A 19,627-nucleotide genomic window follows, 5' to 3' on the forward strand; every position below is an offset into this window, starting at 1 on the left:
GAAGACATACAAGACCACTGATAATCTCCCTCGATCTGGGGCTCCACGCAAGATCTCACCCCGTGGGGTCAAAATGATCACAAGAACGGTGAGCAAAAATCCCAGAACCACACGGGGGGACCTAGTGAATGACCTGCAGAGAGCTGGGACCAAAGTAACAAAGCCTACCATCGGTAACACACTACGCCGCCAGGGACTCAAATCCTGCAGTGCCAGACGTGTCCCCCTGCTTAAGCCAGTACATGTCCAGGCCCGTCTGAAGTTTGCTAGAGTGCATTTGGATGATCCAGAAGAGGATTGGGAGAATGTCATATGGTCAGATGAAACCAAAATATAACTTTTTGATAAAAACTCAACTTGTCGTGTTTGGAGGACAAAGAATGCTGAGTTGCATCCAAAGAACACCATACCTACTGTGAAGCATGGGGGTGGAAACATCATGCTTTGGGGCTGTTTTTCTGCAAAGTGACCAGGACGACTGATCCGTGTAAAGGAAAGAATGAATGGGGCCATGTATCGTGAGATTTTGAGTGAAAACCTCCTTCCATCAGCAAGGGGATTGAATATGAAACGTGGCTGGGTCTTTCAGCATGACAATGATCCCAAACACACCGCCCGGGCAATGAAGGAGTGGCTTCGTCAGAAGCATTTCAAGGTCCTGGAGTGGCCTAGCCAGTCTCCAGATCTCAACCCCATAGAAAATCTTTGGAGGGAGTTGAAAGTCCGTGTTGCCCAGCGACAGCCCCAAAACATCACTGCTCTAGAGGAGATCTGCATGGAGGAATGGGCCAAAATACCAGCAACAGTGTGTGAAAACCTTGTGAAGACTTACAGAAAACGTTTGACCTGTGTCATTGCCAACAAAGGATATATAACAAAGTATTGAGAAACTTTTGTTATTGACCAAATACTTATTTTCCAGCATAATTTGCAAATAAATTCATTAAAAATCCTACAATGTGATTTTCTGGATTTCTTTTCCTCATTTTGTCTGTAATAGTTGACGTGTACCTATGATGAAAATGACAGGCCTCTCTCATCTTTTTAAGTGGGAGAACATGCACAATTGGTGGCTGACTAAATACTTTTTTCCCCCAATGTACATAGTACTTCAGTCAATCACCTAATCAAATCTACATGTACATTTTAACTCAATCAATCACCCCAACTACCTCGTACCCCAGTACACTGACTCGTTACCGGTTGCTCCTTGTATGTAGCCTGTATGTAGCCTTGTTATTGTTATTTTGTGTTATTTTATTGTGTTACTATTTTCTTGTCTTGTTAATTTGCGATTTTCCAGCTTTTAAGCATAAGAAGCAATCCAAGAATGTCTGAAAAGGAAACACAGCAAGTTCTGAGATTCATTGTCTTTTTAAAAAAACTACATGTTTCTCACCCACTCTTTTTTCTTTCTGTTCTTTCAGAGAAAGAATGAATGGATTGCAATACTTTCAGCCTAGAACTGTGAGAACACAAGACGCTTTCGGCTTCACTACTGAATGTTCAGATGAATGAACAGCGCCGGAAGAAGATGGCTGCCGTTTTACAGCCCTCTAACCAATTGTACTATTATGTGTGTTTTTCCGCGTTATTTGTAATTTATTTTGTACATAATGTTTATGCCATCGTCTCTTATAACCAAAGAGAGCTTCTGGATATCAGGACAGCGATTACTCACCTCGCGTTGGACGAACACTTTTTCTTCAACGAGGCGTTCGCGAAGGATATTCTACAGACTCCAGACAAGGCCCAGATCCCCGTCATTCGCGTGAGGAAGAGACGGAGATACCGTGGACGTAGGTCGGGGTGCCTTGTAAAGATCCGACGGCGAACGAGTAAACTGCCTCTCCCATCAATCCTATTAGCCAACGTTCAAGCTTTGGATAATAAAATGGACGATTTAAGATTACGGTTATCCTACCAACGGGACATTAAAAACTGTAATATCTTATGTTTCACGGAGTCGTGGCTGAATGACAACAATGACAACATTCAGCTAGCAGGCTATACGCTACATCGGCAGGACAGAACGGCAGACTCGGGTAAGACGAGGGGTGGCGGTCTCTGTATTTTTGTAAACAACAGCTGGTGCACAAAATCAAATACTAAGGAAGTCTCAAGGTTTTGCTCGCCTGAGGTAGAGTATCTTATGATAAGCTGTAGACCACACTATTTACCAAGAGAGTTTTCATCTATACTTTTCATAGCTGTCTATTTACCACCACAAACCAATGCTGGCATTAAGATTGCACTGAATGAGTTGTACAAGGCCATTAATCAACAGGAAAACGCTCATCCAGATGCAGCGCTCCTAGTAGCAGGGGACTTTAATGCAGGGAAACTTAAATCCGTTCTACCTCATTTCTACCAGCATGTTAAATGTGCAACCAGAGGGGAAAAAACTCTAGACCACCTTTACTCCACACACAGAGACGCATACAAAGCTCTCCCTCGCCCTCCATTTGGCAAATCTGACCATAACTCTATCCTCCTGATTCCTGCTTATAAGCAAAAACTGAAGCAGGAAGCACCAGTGACTCGGCTAATAAAAAAGTGGTCAGATGACGCAGATGCTAAGCTACAGGACTGTTTTGCTAGCACAGACTGGAACATGTTCAGGGATTCTTCAGACAGCATTGAGGAGTACACCACATCAGTCACTGGCTTCATCAATAAGTGCATCGATGATGTCGTCCCCACAGTGACCGTACGTACATACCCCAACCAGAAGCCATGGATTACAGGAAACATCCGCACTGAGCTAAAGGGTAGAGCTGCCGCTTTCAAGGAACGGGACTCTAACCCGGACGCTTATAAGAAATCCCGCTATGACCTCCGACGAACCATCAAACAGGCAAAGAGTCAATACAGGTCTAAGATTGAATCATACTACACTGGCTCTGACGCTCGTCGGATGTGGCAGGGCTTGAAAACTATTACAGACTACAAAGGGAAGCACAGCCGCGAGCTGCCCAGTGACACAAGCCTACCAGACGAGCTAAACCACTTCTATGCTCGCTTCGAGGCAAGCAACACTGAAGCATGCATGAGAGCACCAGCTGTTCCGGACGACTATGTGATCACGCTCTCCGTAGCCGATGTGAGTAAGACTTTTAAGCAGGTCAACATTCACAAGGCCGCAGGGCCAGACGGATTACCATGACGTGTACTCCGAGCATGTGCTGACCAACTGGCAAGTGTCTTCACTGACATTTTCAACATGTCCCTGACTGAGTCTGTAATACCAACATGTTTCAAGCAGACCACCATAGTCCCCGTGCCCAAGAACTCTAAGATAACCTGCCTAAATGACTACCGACCCGTGGCACTGACGTCTGTAGCCATGAAGTGCTTTGAAAGACTGGTCATGGCTCACATCAACAGCATAATCCCAGAAACCCTAGACCCACTCCAATTTGCATACCGCCCCAACAGATCCACAGATGATGCAATCTCTATCGCACTCCACACTGCCCTTTCCCACCTGGACAAGAGGAACACCTACGTGAGAATGCTATTCATTGACTACAGCTCAGCATTCAACACCATAGTGCCCTCAAAGCTCATCACTAAGCTAAGGATCCTGGGACTAAACACCTCCCTCTGCAACTGGATCCTGGACTTCCTGACGGGCCGCCCCCAGGTGGTAAGGGTAGGTAACAACACATCTGCCACACTGATCCTCAACACGGGGGCCCCTCAGGGGTGCGTGCTCAGTCCCCTCCTGTACTCTCTGTTCACCCATGACTGCATGGCCAGGCACGACTCCAACACCATCATTAAGTTTGCCGACGACACAACAGTGGTAGGCCTGATCACCGACAACGATGAGACAGCCTATAGGGAGGAGGTCAGAGATCTGGCCGTGTGGTGCCAGGACAACAACCTCTCCCTCAACGTGACCAAGACAAAGGAGATGATTGTGGACTACAGGAAAAAAAAGAGGACTGAGCACGCCCCCATTCTCATCGACGGGGCTGTAGTGGAACAGGTTGAGAGCTTCAAGTTCCTTGGTGTCCACATCACCAACGAACTATCATGGTCCAAACACACCAAGACAGTCGTGAAGAGGGCACGACAAAGCCTATTCCCCCTCAGGAGACTAAAAAGATTTGGCATGGGTCCTCAGATCCTCAAAAAATTCTACAGCTGCACCATCGAGAGCATCCTGACTGGTTGCATCACCGCCTGGTATGGCAACTGCTTGGCCTCTGACCGCAAGGCACTACAGAGGGTAGTGCGTACGGCCCAGTACATCACTGGGGCAAAGCTCCCTGCCATCCAGGACCTCTATACCAGGCGGTGTCAGAGGAAGGCCCTCAAAATTGTCAAAGACTCCAGTCACCCTAGTCATAGACTGTTCTCTCTGCTACCGCACGGCAAGCGGTACCGGAGTGCCAAGTCTAGGTCCAAAAGACTTCTCAACAGCTTCTACCCCCAAGCCATAAGACTCCTGAACAGCTAATCATGGCTACCCGGACTATTTGCACTGCCCCCCCACCCCATCCTTTTTACGCTGCTGCTACTCTGTTAAGTATTTATGCATAGTCACTTTAACTCTACCCACATGTACATATTACCTCAACTACCTCAACTAGCCGGTGCCCCCGCACATTGACTATGCAACGGTACCCCCCTGTATATATAGCCTCCCTACTGTCACTTTATTCTATTGTATATATAGCCTCCCTACTGTCACTTTATTTTTTACTTCTGCTCTTTTTTTCTCAACACTTTTTTGTTGTTGTTTTATTCTTACTTTTTTGTTTAAAATAAATGCACTGTTGGTTAAGGGCTGTAAGTAAGCATTTCACTGTAATGTCTGCACCTGTTGTATTCGGCGCATGTGACCAATAAAATTTGATTTGATTTGATTTGATTTGAGATGTTGGCAGTCTGTGGCTCTGACTGTGTCTTTGAGTCTATGGCTTTGGGGCTGACTGTGCAGTAATTTCTGTGATTATGTAACCGCTATGACTGTGACTATTGCTTTTTGTGTCTGACGGTCAGCAAAGCACAGCTATTGAGTCTGTATTCCTATCTGGTATCTATTTGACTCTTTGTCCCACATTCATTCACACATAAATGCAGACTGAACTGCGGGTGCACTCACTTGCATTAAAACCACCACACCCCAAAAGCTCTAGAAACTAGTTGTCATAGAAGCTGTCCCCTCACCTTTACAAACATGTCATTAGATATTGACACATAACTACACCTGCCCTTAAATTTGAAATCTGTTGCGGTGAAACTGCCACATCCGTTTGCGATATTACAACAACAAAAAAGTTTCTTCAAACAACGATCAATGTTTTTTTCCCCTCAAACATCATTGCACGCGCGATAAAACAGCAGAGTATGTACTGCGATTTTATTTATTTATTACATTGTTGGACGCTCATCTCCTTCTTTTCAAATACAAACAAAAACAATAACAAATGATCTGGGGCGGATCTCAGCTTTAAAATACAGCAAAACATTCTGACTAAACCCACAGTGGGGTTTACATTAATCTGAGATAGATTGTTACTGTCTTTGTGTCTTTTCATATGAAATGTACTATTTCAACAATTTACAGTCAACAATAGAAGTGTAGTAATTGCTCCCTAAGTGTATTTCAAATATTTGTCTTTCTAGTGTCATGTTTATCTTTCAAAATGTTGTGCTGTAAACAGTTTGGTTTTTCAAGGGATTATTTTCTGCAATTAACTTGTCTGTTTAATATGCCTATACTATATATAAACATGTACAGTACTCCTACCCTCAGTTATATATTATTTAATATGTTGATGTTAATGTGATGCCATTTCTAAAGGCAGTTTATTGCATTCCCAGAGCTATTTTTGACAAGTAGGATAAATTACTTCTCTAAACTCCTGGGGCACTGCTCATGTGTCACATTTGACACCTGCTTAGTAAATCCTTATGCAACTTGCATGCCATGTATTCTAACATATTACCCAAGGAAACACAACTTCAAGTGATTTAGGCTAATTGTTTTCTGTCAACGGTAGAAGAGAAATAGCTCCATCTTTGAGCGTGGGTCAAGTTTATGTTTCAAAGGCGTGTTTTTGAGGTGATTGTGGATTAGTTAGCAGATTTCGAGATATATGCTATTTTAGGGCAATTTTGTTGGAATTAGCTGGTGCTATTTTTCCCATTACTTCTGGGGTTATTCTGAGGTTATTCTGGATAGCCTACGGGTGATTCCTAACGAAACTAGAACAAAAAAAGACCATGAACATTTAATCAATAGAAGGTTCCTTTGGAGAAAGGATTGTTGACATACAGTGTCTTGCAAAAGTATTCATCCCCCTTGGCATTTTTCCTATTTTGTTGCATTACAACCTGTAATTTAAATGGATTTTTATTTGGATTTCATGTAATGGACATACACAAAATAGTCAAAATTGGTGAAGTGAAATGAAAACTTGTTAAAAAAAAATCTAAATCATAAATAACGGAAAAGTGGTGCGTGCATATGTATTCACCCCCTTTGCTATGAAGCCCCTAAATAAGATCTGGTGCAACCAATTAACTTCAGAAGTCACATAATTAGTTAAATAAAGTCCACCTGTGTGCAAACTAAGTATCACATGATCTGTCACATGATCTCAGTATATATACACCTGTTCTGAAAGGCCCCAGAGTCTGCAACATCAATAAGCAAGGGGCACCACCAAGCAAGTGGCACCATGAAGACCAAAGTTGTGGAGAAGTACAGATCAGGGTTGGGTTATAAAAAAATATCAGAAACTTTGATCATCCCACGGAGCACCATTAAATCCATTATTAAAAAATGGAAAGAATATGGCACCGCAACAAACCTGCCAAGAGAGGGCCGCCCACCAAAACTCACAGATCAGGCAAGGAGGGCATTAATCAGAGAGGCAACAAACAGACCAAAGATAACCTTGAAGGAGCTGCAAAGCTCCACAGCGGAGATTGGAGTATCTGTCCATAGGACCACTTTAAGCCATACACTCCACAGAGCTGGGCTTTACGGAAGAGTGGCCAGAAAAAAGCCATTGCTTACAGGAAAAAATAAGTAAGCCTTTGGTGTCCGCCAAAAGGCATGTGGGAGACTCCCAAATATATGGAAGAAGGTACTCTGGTCAGATGAGACTAAAATTGAGCTTTTTGGCCATCAAGGAAAACGATATGTCTGGCGCAAACCTAACACCTCTCATCACCCCGAGAACACCATCCCCACAATGAAGCATGGTGGTGGCAGCATCATACTGTGGGGATGTTTTTCATCGGCAGGGACTGGGAAACTGGTCAGAATTGAAGGAATGATGGATAGAGCTAAATACAGGGAAATTCTTGAGGGAAACCCGTTTCAGTCTTCCAGAGATTTGAGACTGTGACGGAGGTTCACCTTCCAGCAGGACAATTACCCTAAGCATACTGTTATAGCAACACTTGAGTGGTTTAAGGGGAAACATTTAAATGTCTTGGAATGGCCTAGTCAAAGCCCAGACCTCAATCCAATTGAGAATCTGTAGTGTGACTTAAAGATTGCTGTACACCAGTGGAACCCATCCAACTTGAAGGAGCTGGAGCAGTTTTGCCTTGAAGAATGGGCAAAAATCCCAGTGACTAGATGTGCCAAGCTTATAGAGACATACCCCAAGAGACTTGCAACTGTAATGGCTGCAAAAGGTGGCTCTACAAAGTATTGACTTTGAGGGGGTGAATAGTTATGCCCGCTAAATTTTTCTGTTTTTTTTGTCTTATTTCTTGTTTTGTTTCACAAAAAAAAATATTTTGCATCTTCAAAGTGGTAGGCATGTTGTGTAAATCAAATGATACAACCCCCCCCCCCCAACAAAAAAAAAAAATTCAATTTCAATTCCAGGTTGTAAGGCAGCAAAATAGCAAAAATGCCAAGGGGGATTTCACAAGCCACTGTATATTTGACATTTTTATCTTAAAGCATAATTGAGAAATAATTAGTTGAAGTTGGAACATTTATGACATTTTGGCCTTACCCAGACCTTTAAGACTCATAATGTTTCATCTGTAGGTGCTACAAAGCAACATTTGGTGTCATATGACATACAGTGAGGGAAAAAAGTATTTGATCCCCTGCTGATTTTGTACGTTTGCCCAATGACAAACAAATGATCAGTCTATAATTTTAATGGTAGGTTTATTTGAACAGTGAGAGACAGAATAACAACAACAAAAATCCAGAAAAACGCTTGTCAAAAATGTTATAAATTGATTTGCATTTTAATGAGGGAAATACGTATTTGACTCCCTCTCAATCAGAAAGATTTCTGGCTCCCAGGTGGCTTTTATACAGGTAACGAGCTGAGATTAGGAGCACTCTCTTAAAGGGAGTGCTCCTAATCTCAGTTTGTTACCTGTATAAAAGACACCTGTCCACAGAAGCAATCAATCAATCAGATTCCAAACTCTCCACCATGGCCAAGACCAAAGAGCTCTCCAAGGATGTCAGGGACAAGATTGTAGACCTACACAAGGCTGGAATGGGCTACAAGACCATCACCAAGCAGCTTGGTTAGAAGGTGACAACAGTTGGTGCGATTATTCACAAATGGAAGAAACACTAAAGAAATGTCAATCTCCCTCGGACTGGGGCTCCATGCAAGATCTCACCTCGTGGAGTTGCAATGATCATGAGAATGGTGAGGAATCAGTCCAGAACTACACGGGAGGATCTTGTCAATGATCTCAAGGCAGCTGGGACCATAGTCACCAAGAAAACAATTGGTAACACACTATGCCGTGAAGGACTGAAATCCTGCAGCGCCCGCAAGGATTCAGAGGAGAACTGGGTGAAAGTGTTCTGGTCAGATGAGACCAAAATGGAGCTCTTTGGCATCAACTAAAACTCGCCGTGTTTGGAGGAGGAGGAATGCTGCCTATGACCCCAAGAACACCATCCCCACCGTCAAACATGGAGGTGGAAACATTATGCTTTGGGGGTGTTTTTCTGCTAAGGGGACAGGACAACTTCACCGCATCAAAGGGACGATGGATGGGGCCATGTACCGTCAAATCTTGGGTGAGAACCTCCTTCCCTCAGCCAGGGCATTGAAAATGAGTCGTGGATGGGTATTCCAGCATGACAATGACCCAAACACACGGCCAAGGCAACAAAGGAGTGGCTCAAGAAGAAGCACATTAAGGTCCTGGAGTGGCCTAGTCAGTCTCCAGACCTTAATCCCATAGAAAATCTGTGGAGGGAGCTGAAGGTTCGAGTTGCCAAACGTCAGCCTCGAAACCTTGACCCAATGACTTGGAGAAGATCTGCAAAGAGGAGTGGGACAAAATCCCTCCTGAGTTGTGTGCAAACCTGGTGGCCAACTACAAGAAACATCTGACCTCTGTGATTGCCAACAAGGGTTTTGCCACCAAGTACTAAGTCATGTTTTGCAGAGGAGTCAAATACTTATTTCCCTTATTACATTTTACATTTACATTTTAGTCATTTAGCAGACGCTCTTATCCAGAGCGACTTACAGGAGCAATTAGGGTTAAGTGCCTTGCTTAAGGGCACATCGACAGATTTTTCACCTAGTCGGCTCGGGGATTAGAACCAGCGACCTTTCGGTTACTGGCACAACGCTCTGTTGTTGTTATTCTGTCTCTCACTGTTCAAATAAACCTACCATTAAAATTATAGACTGATCATTGGGCAAACGTACAAAATCAGCAGGGGATTAAATACTTTTTTCCCTCACTGTATGAGTAGTATTTTAATTTCAATAATAATTTTCTTACATTAATTTATGAAAATGAGTGATTTGGCAAATTGTTTTATATATTGTTAAACATAATATACTCTATAGGAATATCAAAGTTTCAGACTGGGATCCATGCTAGTTTTAAAGATATGGCCCATTTTATACAATGTAACCAATCACAGGCCTCCTTTTACTTGTATCATTGCACATCCTGCAAACCACCAGCAGAGGGTGACCATTTTGAATCCATTTTCACATTCACTCTGTTGTAAATGCTTACAAATTGGATCATAACTCTAAAAGTAAAAGAGATCCAACTCTGGAACTTTATTATGCCAATAGAGTATATTATGTTCAACAATATACACTACCAGTCAAACGTTTGGACACACCTACTCATTCAAGGGTTTTTCTTTATTTTTACTATTTTTACATTGGAGAATAATAGTGAAGACATCAAAACTATGACATAACATATATGGAATCATGTAGTAACCAAAAAAGTGTTAAACAAATCAAAATATATTTTATATTTGAGATTCTTCAAATAGCCACCCTTTGCCTTGATGACAGCTTTTCACACTCTTGGCATTCTCTCAACCAGCTTCACCTGGAATGCTTTTCCAACAGTCTTGAAGGAGTTCCCACATATGCTGAGCACTTGTTAGCTAGTATTCATTCACTCTGCCGTTCGACTCATTCCAAACCATCTCAACTGGGTTGAGGTCGGGGGATTGTGGAGGCCAGGTCATCTGATGCAGCACTCCATCCCTCTCCTTCTTGGTGAAATAGCCCTTACACAGCCTGGAGGTGTGTTGGGTCATTGTCCTTTTGAAAAACAAATGATAGTCCCACTAAGCCCAAACCAGATGGGATGGCGTATCGCTGCAGAATGCTGTGGTAGCCATGCTGGTTAAGTGTGCCTTGAATTCTAAATAAATCACAGACAGTGTCACCAGCAAAGCACCCCCACACCATAACACCTCCTCCTCCAAGTTTAACACTTGTTTTGGTTACTACATGATTCCATATGTGTTATTTCATAGTTTTGATGTCTCCACTATTATTCTACAATGTAGAAAACAGTAAAAATAAAGAAAAATCATTGAATGAGTAGGTGTATCCAAACTTTTGACCGGTACTGTATATATACAAATGTGACAGATCAAAAATGGTATGTTTTCAATATTCATGTTTCTATTTTTCAATAATCATAGATCAGTGTAAGATGAAACATTATAGAGTCTATAGAGCCTGGGTAAGGCCAAAAAGTCACAAATATTCCAACTTCAATTAATTATTTCTCAACTATGCTTTAAGATACAAATGTCAAATATATGTCAACAATTGTTTTTGTTCTAGTTTCATGAGGAATCATCCCAACTGTATATGGCACTGCCAAGGTATGAAAAAGGCAGACAAGTTTGATTTTGGAGTATTGTATCCCTTTAAGTGGGCATTTCTAAAGACTTGTTTGTGAATAAGACTGGTTTCTGGGACTAAGCAGGCTATTTTTAGTGTGATGGGAACATATGAACACCTCTGTTTTTTTCCAAGAAGTCAATTAGCCTGTAGCATGACTGCTACCATTCCTCTCCACCTGAGTGTCACCCATGTGTCAGCCCCTTGCCACTTTCCCATGGCAACTCATAGGGCCCTCGTCTCATAAGTGCTTCAGTCCAGCAGCCATATAATCCAAGTGTCACTCCGACGTCCATACTGCTGCTTCTGGCTGTATGATTATGTGGCGCCACTAAGAGCTAACACTTGCTGCCCATTAAGAACCCACGTGAATATCAGGTTGGCTATTGTAGCATGCTATTCCTTTCCTCTGAGCAATGAGCACCATCCAGAGAAGAGAGCTTTTAGGCTGATGGAGAGTTGGGCAGCACTCGGGATGGAAGTGCTGTCGTAATGTTCAATCCATCACCTTACTACCCATCGCCTCTGGACAATAACATTGTCATGTAGCTGGCTAACAATCAACAACACATTAATTGCTGAGCTTTTAGAGGCCAAGTGTGTGCCTCAGATTATTGCTGTTTTCATTTTATTTAGGAAGAAATGTCAAGCAGAAATTGCTCATATGACTAATTTGACCTTCTATTTGAGTAAAACGGATCAACAAGTGATAGCTTAGGTTATGCATTACTAAATTGAATCTTCTTTCAAAAATGTTGATAATCTTTCATCTCAAAACGTGAAACACATATACATAGATGTCAATTAACATTTAGTGTGCAGGTACTGTAAATGAACGACATCAATGTCAATTATCCAACACTTCTCCTTCACCCAAATTCAGACAGCTGATGTTCTGAAAGAGCTGCAAAATCTGGACCCCTACAATTCCGCTGGGCTAGACAATCTGGACCTTTTCTTTCTAAAATTAGCCGCCAAAATTGTCACAACCCCTATTACTAGCCTGTTCAACCTCTCCTTCCAGACTCATATTAAGCATCTCCAATCCAGAGTTAAATCTAGAATCTGCTTCCTATTTCACAACAAAGCCTCCTTCACTCATGCTGCCAAACATGCCCTCGTAAAACGGACTATCCTACCGATCCTTACAAAATAGCCTCCAACACTCTACTCAGCAAATTGGATGTAGTCTATCACAGTGCCATTCGTTTTGTCACCAAAGCCCCATATACTACCCACCATTGTGACCTGTATGCTCTCATTGGCTGGCCCTCACTACATATTCGTCGCCAATCCCACTGGCTCCATGTCATCTATAAATGTCTTATAGGCAAATCCCCGCCTTATCTTAGCTCATCGGTCACCATAGCAACACCCATCCGTAGTATGCGCTCCAGCAGGTATATCTCACTGGTCATCCCCAAAGCCAACACCCCCTTTGGCCGCCATTCCTTCCAGTTCTCTGCTGCCAATGACTGGAACGAACTGTAAAAATCTCTGTAGCTGGAGACTCTTATCTCCCTCACTAACTTTAAGCATCAGTTGTCAGAGCAGCTTACCGATCACTGCACCTGTACACAGCCCATCTGTAATTAGCCCACCCAACTACCTCATCCCCATATTGTTATTTACATTGTTATTTATTTTGCTCATTTGCACCCCAGTATCTCTATTTGCACATCATCTTCTGCACATCTATCACTCCAGTGTTAATACTAAATTGTAATTATTTTGCCTATTTATTACCTTACCTCCATAACTTACTACATTTGCACATACTGTATATAGATTTTCTATTGTGTTTTTGACTGTACGTTTTGTTTATCCCATGTGTAACTCTGTGTTGTTGTTGTTTTTATCGCACTGCTTTGCTTTATCTTGGCCAGGTCGCAGTTGTAAATGAGAACTTGTTCTCAACTGGCTTACCTGGTTAAATAAAGGTTAAATAAAAGAAAATAAATAAAAAAGGTTATATGACGAAAATGATTGAAGTTGTACACAACACAAAGGAAGGCCAAGCCTAATTACCTATTAATGCAGGTTTTATGTGTTATAATGAGGATAACCATCCTCCTCTTCCTCTCTGGAAGAGCCTCCACTTTATTCTACCTAACTTTGTTTTCGTCCCAAATGACAACCTGTTCCCTATTCAATACTTTTGACCAGGGCCCATAGGGCTCCGTTCAAAAGTAGTGCACTATATAGGGAATAGGGTGCCATTTGGGGTGCAACCTTTGTTTTCTGGACATGTTGACCTTGTTTAACAATTTTTTTTTTTTTTTTACCATGACATTGTACTTACATTTAATGCAAATGTATGAAATTGTGGCAATAATAGCACCCTTTTTGTCTTTGTGATCTGTATAAAAGACTAAGGCTTCTCGATTTCGAATGGACACTTTTAAGACGACTTTGATATGTGGGTGCTATTTGTAAACAATGGGCTCAGGTAAAATAATAGCCTGGAGCTTTCTGTCCTGTCTCGTGCCCATGAGACTGCTTGATTCGATTTGGGATGCTTCGTCTGAGCCATTTGAGTTACCTAATTCAGACTGAATTGTATAGAATCCCAGACTAAGTCCCAAATGGCACCCTAGTCCCTATACAGTGCATTACTTTTGACCAGAGGCTCTGGTCTAAAGTAGTGCAATATAAAGGGAATAGGGTGCCATTTGGGATGCACCCACCGCACTGGGCACGGACGTCAATTCAACGTCAGTTCCACGTTGGTTCAACGTAATGTCATTACAATGACGTGGAAACAATATTGATTAAACCAGTGTGTGCCCAGTGGGGCAGTGTCCTTCCTAAACGTTTTTGCCTCCTCGGGACAATGCCTGGGGTCAACCTTGTTATATAAAGACAGACAGAACGTCCTTCCCTAAAGACAAAGATAGACTATTTTATAAAATTTAGCATGACTAATGGAAGACCCACTGGGCACAAACGTCAATTCAACGTCTAGTCCACGTTATTTCCACGTGGAAACAATGTTGATTCAACCGTTGTTTGCCCAGTGGGTCATTAGTACGGTTGTTTTTCCAATTGACATAGTTTTTTTTGTTGCAATGTTTAATGGGTTTATTACACTGTTCAAAATGTATCCCTTACAAAGCTGTTCTTGGCACCATTCAGTAGGTGTTCTAATGTTAGGAAGTCTTTCTCACAAAAATATATTTTAATCTCAATGGGTCTGTACACTCTTCGAAAAAAATTTCTATGTGCAACCCTCTGTGTAAAGGGGACAGCAGAATAACCCTTTTAGGTTCTAGATATCACCTTTTTTCTAAGAGTGTATAGATAAAAGTTACATATTTTGTGTCATTATTTTTTCTATTTTAAGTACTCTTGCTATATTAACCTGCTAATGGGCGGCAGGTAGCTTAGTGGTTAAGAGCGTTGTGCCAGTAACCGAAAGGTCGCTGGTTCTAATCCCCGAGCCGACTAGGTCGATGTGCCCTTGAGCAAGGCACTTAACCCTAATTGCTCCTGTAAGTCGCTCTGGATAAGAGCGTCTGCTAAATGACTAAAAATGTAAATGTAATGATGTACTAGAGATCCTAATAAACACTAAACATACCACTTGAACACAACCCAGTGACCCTGCTAAGACATTTGGGATGCATCCCAAATGGCACACTATTCCCTATTCCCTGCTCAAAAGTAGTGCACTTTGTAGAAGATAGGGTGCCATTAGGGATGTAGCCTTGGACTCATTGGTATAATGCAAAATGTTTTTGCATTGGGGGAAAAATCTACCTCCAACCTTTGCTTCAGTATGTTTATGCATTCAGCTAAAGTTTTATGTTTTGTGTTTTTACATGGCAGGTTTTGATGACCGGGACACAGACCTCTTCTTGTGTGACACCAACACCTGCAAGTTTGACGGAGAGTGTCTGAGAATTGGAGAGACAGTGACGTGCATCTGCAACTTCAAGGTAAGACATTGTTCAATGTTTTAGTCTCAGAAAATGTTTTTGGGGAAAAGTTGCATATTCTTCTGTTCATATGCAGCGATCATTATGAAATGGCATATTATTATTGCAACCTCGTGGTTGTAGATTGATTTTGATGGCGGTGATGCCTGTTTGTTGTTTTTCAAATTAAGGAGTGGGCCTTTAATGTATCGAAAATTGAATTTAAACGTTTGTGTTTTGTAGTCTACACCAGTCAGTGTTTCAACATCCTTACAGTGTTTCCACTCAGAAATGTTATTTTATAACTCACTGATTGGTGGATGGACCCCAAAACCCACTAGCTATCAAGAGGGAGGGGACTACGATGTATAGTGAAGACATAATTTACCACTTCTCATAAAACCGAATGTCACTCTCAATCATGGTGGCTGTTTTATGCATTCCACTTCATTGATGGTATAGCCATTGACAACACACACATTTATATATCCTCATTAGTAACATAAATCCAGTGAATGATGCTGTACTTGACGGCTTATGCTTCAGTTTATTACCAATCTATAACAAAAATGCAACAAACCAGCCATCCATTGATATATTTTTTGTATTGCTTTTACCTCATTCAAACAAATATGCTCTATATTACCCACATCAAGTAAGATACTGAGATAAAGCACATGGATATGCCTAATACGTTTCAGCTCGATGCTCTCATGTCCAATCCTGCAAGTTTATCAGCACATCCAGCGCCAAAGCTCGCTTTTATCTCAATTTTGTACTTCCCTGGGAGCGAACATTAGTAGAAGCGCACAGATAAATGACATTACCTCTCCATTTCTCATCCCTGAGATCTCGCACTGATAGTGGCTGTCATTAGGGACAGAGCTCTCTCTGTGAAGCTTAGCAAGGAGCAGTTAACACCGCTTTCATGTCATACTGACTTAATACTGGTGTGGCCTTGGGTCACGGCCCGCCGTGGCATCCTGTGTCTCATGGACAGGACGGGACCTGACGTCAATGTGCTTAAACCTACTAGCCGCCATGTCTTTATTCCATTAAGCGCCGTAATTCAGCAAAATGTATCCTCTTATAGGAGGGGCTGTGTCTCCCCCACCCCTAGTGTACTCCCCCACCTCTAATGTCCTAGCATGCACACACATGCATTAGAGTGCAGGCACACACACACACACACACACACTTTCAGCCCTTGAGAGGTTACGTGCAGTATAGTTGAGAGGAGGAAGTGGGTTTGATCTGCTAGAATCAATGGATGCTATTCAACGGCAGGATGCCCATTCAGCAGCCGTGTTAGATAGCTAGTCCACCCACACTGCCTGTGTGTGAGTGTGTGTGCACACGTTTCTGTGTGTGTGTGTGTGTGTGTGTGTAGCTACAGCTTCACGCTCATGTGATTCTTGGACAAGCTGTGAAATATCTTGTTATCATTTAATGATACCTGAACAGGGCTTTCTTATCTGTGTTTAATTGGTGGAATTTTTTATATGTTTTTGAATGAATGTAATGTAGTTTTTTTGTCTTGAGTCATGCTTGGATTTTTGGTTCAAGGTCATTGGTCATCCATCCGTATTGGCTTATGACTCGCTTTCTAGCGCCTCAGTAATTTCTTTTCGAAAATGCTATTGTGATAACGGCTCTGGCTTGCTCTTCAAGGTGTAGTTTTGACCCTGTCTGTAATGTGTGTTCTTTAACTCCATAAAATGTGGTGTTGTGCCATTTTCTCTGCTGTAATACATTGGATGGCATGTCATGATGTTGCTGTCATTTTCTCTGATGTCTGCCCATGAGTGGCTTTCAGCAGTTTAATGGCATTCTGTGTATCAGTCCACAATGTTGCTTTTATTTCCTCTAATATCTGGTTGTTACTGGGCATTCAGCATTTTGATGTCATTCTCCTTCCAATGTCAGGTTGTGATGAGATTCAGACTTCTGTGGATGTCAGTGTGGGAAAGGAGAGTGTCTCCTTCCTAGCTCTCTCAGCGCAAACTACCAGATATCACACACACACACACAATTAAATACACACATACATACTACACACACTGAAGGACCGTAGCTATACCACGGAGCAGTCACAGGTGGCATTCAGGACGCCATTATCAGAGCATTCCTGATGGAGACCTCATTCCACATATTTGCATGCATTTATGATACTTTAATCTGGGGCCATGTGAACCGTCTGGGAAGGAGTCGTACAGTCCATAGAGCCGTAATGGTGGGTTTAATTCCCAGGGGCAGCCTTGGATAAAGGGCGCCTAGGGAGACTGGACAGCAGGGACCCTGGCTTAAGATGATGATGGCTGTTCGAGTATTCATCAGTGTTTGAGGTGAATCTAAAGTGTGTTTGTCAGGAAGTGGCTAAGGATAGCTAAATATATTCCAAGACTCAACTTGTATTGGGAGTTGTTACACCAACACCTCCTATTGGCAGATGTAGGTATTGTCACTAACGTGAAATGGCAGGACACAGGATAATACATGATAGAATATGTTTAATCTCCCCTCCTTCCTTCCTTCTTTTCATCCAACCCCGCTTATCTGTTCCACCACTCCCTCCCTTATCCCTCCCACTGACTCTCTACCTCTCTCTCCCTCTCTCTACGTCTGCCTTTATCTATATATTGTCTCTTCTCCCTGCAGCTTCTACTCTCCTACTCCTCTCTCACAGATGTGGTGTTCCTCTTATCTGTATTGCGTTAGTAGTGGGTCTCTGGACCTGCAAGCCCTCTGAGACTTCCCTTGGGCTCTGCTGTCATAGTGTGCTGCAAAGCTGACTTCTACCTTTGCATGACAAATGTGCCAATTAAAATCAGCGTGAAGAAGAGTCCAGCACCGGCGGCAGCTCCCAGAGCTGTGCCTTTGTCTTTGTGAGCAGACTGTGTGAGCTTATGCAGGTTGAGTGAAGGGCAACGTCGATAGATGGGCACTCCTGTAGTGTCCAGCAACACATGCTGTTTTAGGACCTGGAAATGGAGCCTGAAGGCCAGAAGGGCAGTCCGTTGGTGTACAACGTAATGCTACTGTAATTAGTGTTGTCACGATACCAACATTTTACTAACGATACGATACCAGGCCAAGTATCACGATACCTAGTAGTACCGTGGAAAACATTCAGTGGCCTAGCGTCCTGTTCGCCCCGCCCCCCAGACGCTTGTTCCCTTTTCTAAACGTTATGCGCATGTGCTACACAAAAAACACGTCACTGATATTCACACTTCTACTCAATAAAACACATACAGAATTTTACTTCACACTGTTCACTGTATAATAGAATACTGCATAGAATGGCTAATCTGCTCATATTTGCCAATGGCTGGAGGAACGGGAGGAAGGAATATACATTGGGGAAAACAAGTATTTGATACACTGCCGATTTTGCAGGTTTTCCTACTTACAAAGCATGTAGAGGTCTGTAATTTTTATCATAGGAACACTTCAACTGTGAGAGACGGAATCTAAAACAAAAATCCAGAAAATCACATTGTATGATTTTTAAGTAATTCATTTGCATTTATTGCATGACATAAGCATTTGATACATCAGAAAAGCAGAACTTAATATTTGGTACAGAAACCTTTGTTTGCAATTACAGAGATCATATGTTTCCTGTAGGTCTTGCCCAGGTTTGCACACACTGCAGCAGGGATTTTGGCCCACTCCTCTATACAGACCTTCTCCATGATCCTTCAGGTTTTGGGGCTGTCGCTGGGCAATATGGACTTTCAACTCCCTCCAAATATTTTCTATTGGGTTCAGGTCTGGAGACTGGCTAGGCCACTCCAGGACCTTGAGATGGTTCTTACGGAGCCACTCCTTAGTTGCCCTGGCTGTGTGTTTTGGGTCGTTGTCATGCTGGAAGACCCAGCCACGATACATGGCCCCATCCATCCTCCCCTCAATACGGTGCAGTCGTCCTGTCCCCTTTGCAGAAAAGCATCTCCAAAGAATGATGTTTCCACCTCCATGCTTCACGGTTGGGATGGTGTTCTTGGGGTTGTACTCATCCTTCTTCTTCCTCCAAACATGGCGAGTGTAGTTTAGACCAAAAAGCTCTATTTTTGTCTCATCAGACCACATGACCTTCTCCCATTCCTCCTCTGGATCATCCATATGGTCATTGACAAACTTCAGACGGGCCTGGACATGCACTGGCTTGAGCAGGGGGACCTTGCGTACGCTGCAGGATTTTAATCCATGACGGCGTAGTGTGTTACTAATGGTTTTCTTTGAGACTGTGGTCCCAGCTCTCTTCAGGTCATTGACCAGGTCCTGCCGTGTAGTTCTGGGCTGATCCCTCACCTTCCTCATGATCATTGATGCCCCACGAGGTGAGATCTTGCATGGAGCCCCAGACCGAGGGTGATTGACCGTCATCTTGAACTTCTTCCATTTTCTAATAATTGCGGCAACAGTTGTTGCCTTCTCACCAAGCTGCTTGCCTATTGTCCTGTAGCCCATCCCAGCCTTGTGTAGGTCTACAATTTTATCCCTGATGTCCTTACACAGCTCTCTGGTCTTGGCCATTGTGGAGAGGTTGGAGTCTGTTTG

At 42.7% G+C, this 19,627-nt stretch overlaps 1 protein-coding gene across 1 annotated transcript in view; it reads left to right on the forward strand.

The window, feature by feature from the left end:
- Positions 1 to 19,627, forward strand: part of LOC311129401 (tomoregulin-2-like) — a gene marked incomplete at both ends in the record, with an annotated part of 158,082 nt that overhangs the window by 12,439 nt on the left and 126,016 nt on the right. Inside the window, one exon of the mRNA XM_084161684.1 lies at positions 14,973 to 15,082. Within this exon, the coding sequence (XP_084017810.1) occupies positions 14,973 to 15,082 (110 nt within the window). The remainder of the gene's footprint in view (positions 1 to 14,972; positions 15,083 to 19,627) is intronic.

This window comes from Coregonus lavaretus, assembly GCF_964263955.1.
Source record: "Coregonus lavaretus genome assembly, chromosome: 5".
In the NCBI taxonomy this organism is placed as follows: Eukaryota; Metazoa; Chordata; class Actinopteri; order Salmoniformes; family Salmonidae; genus Coregonus; species Coregonus lavaretus.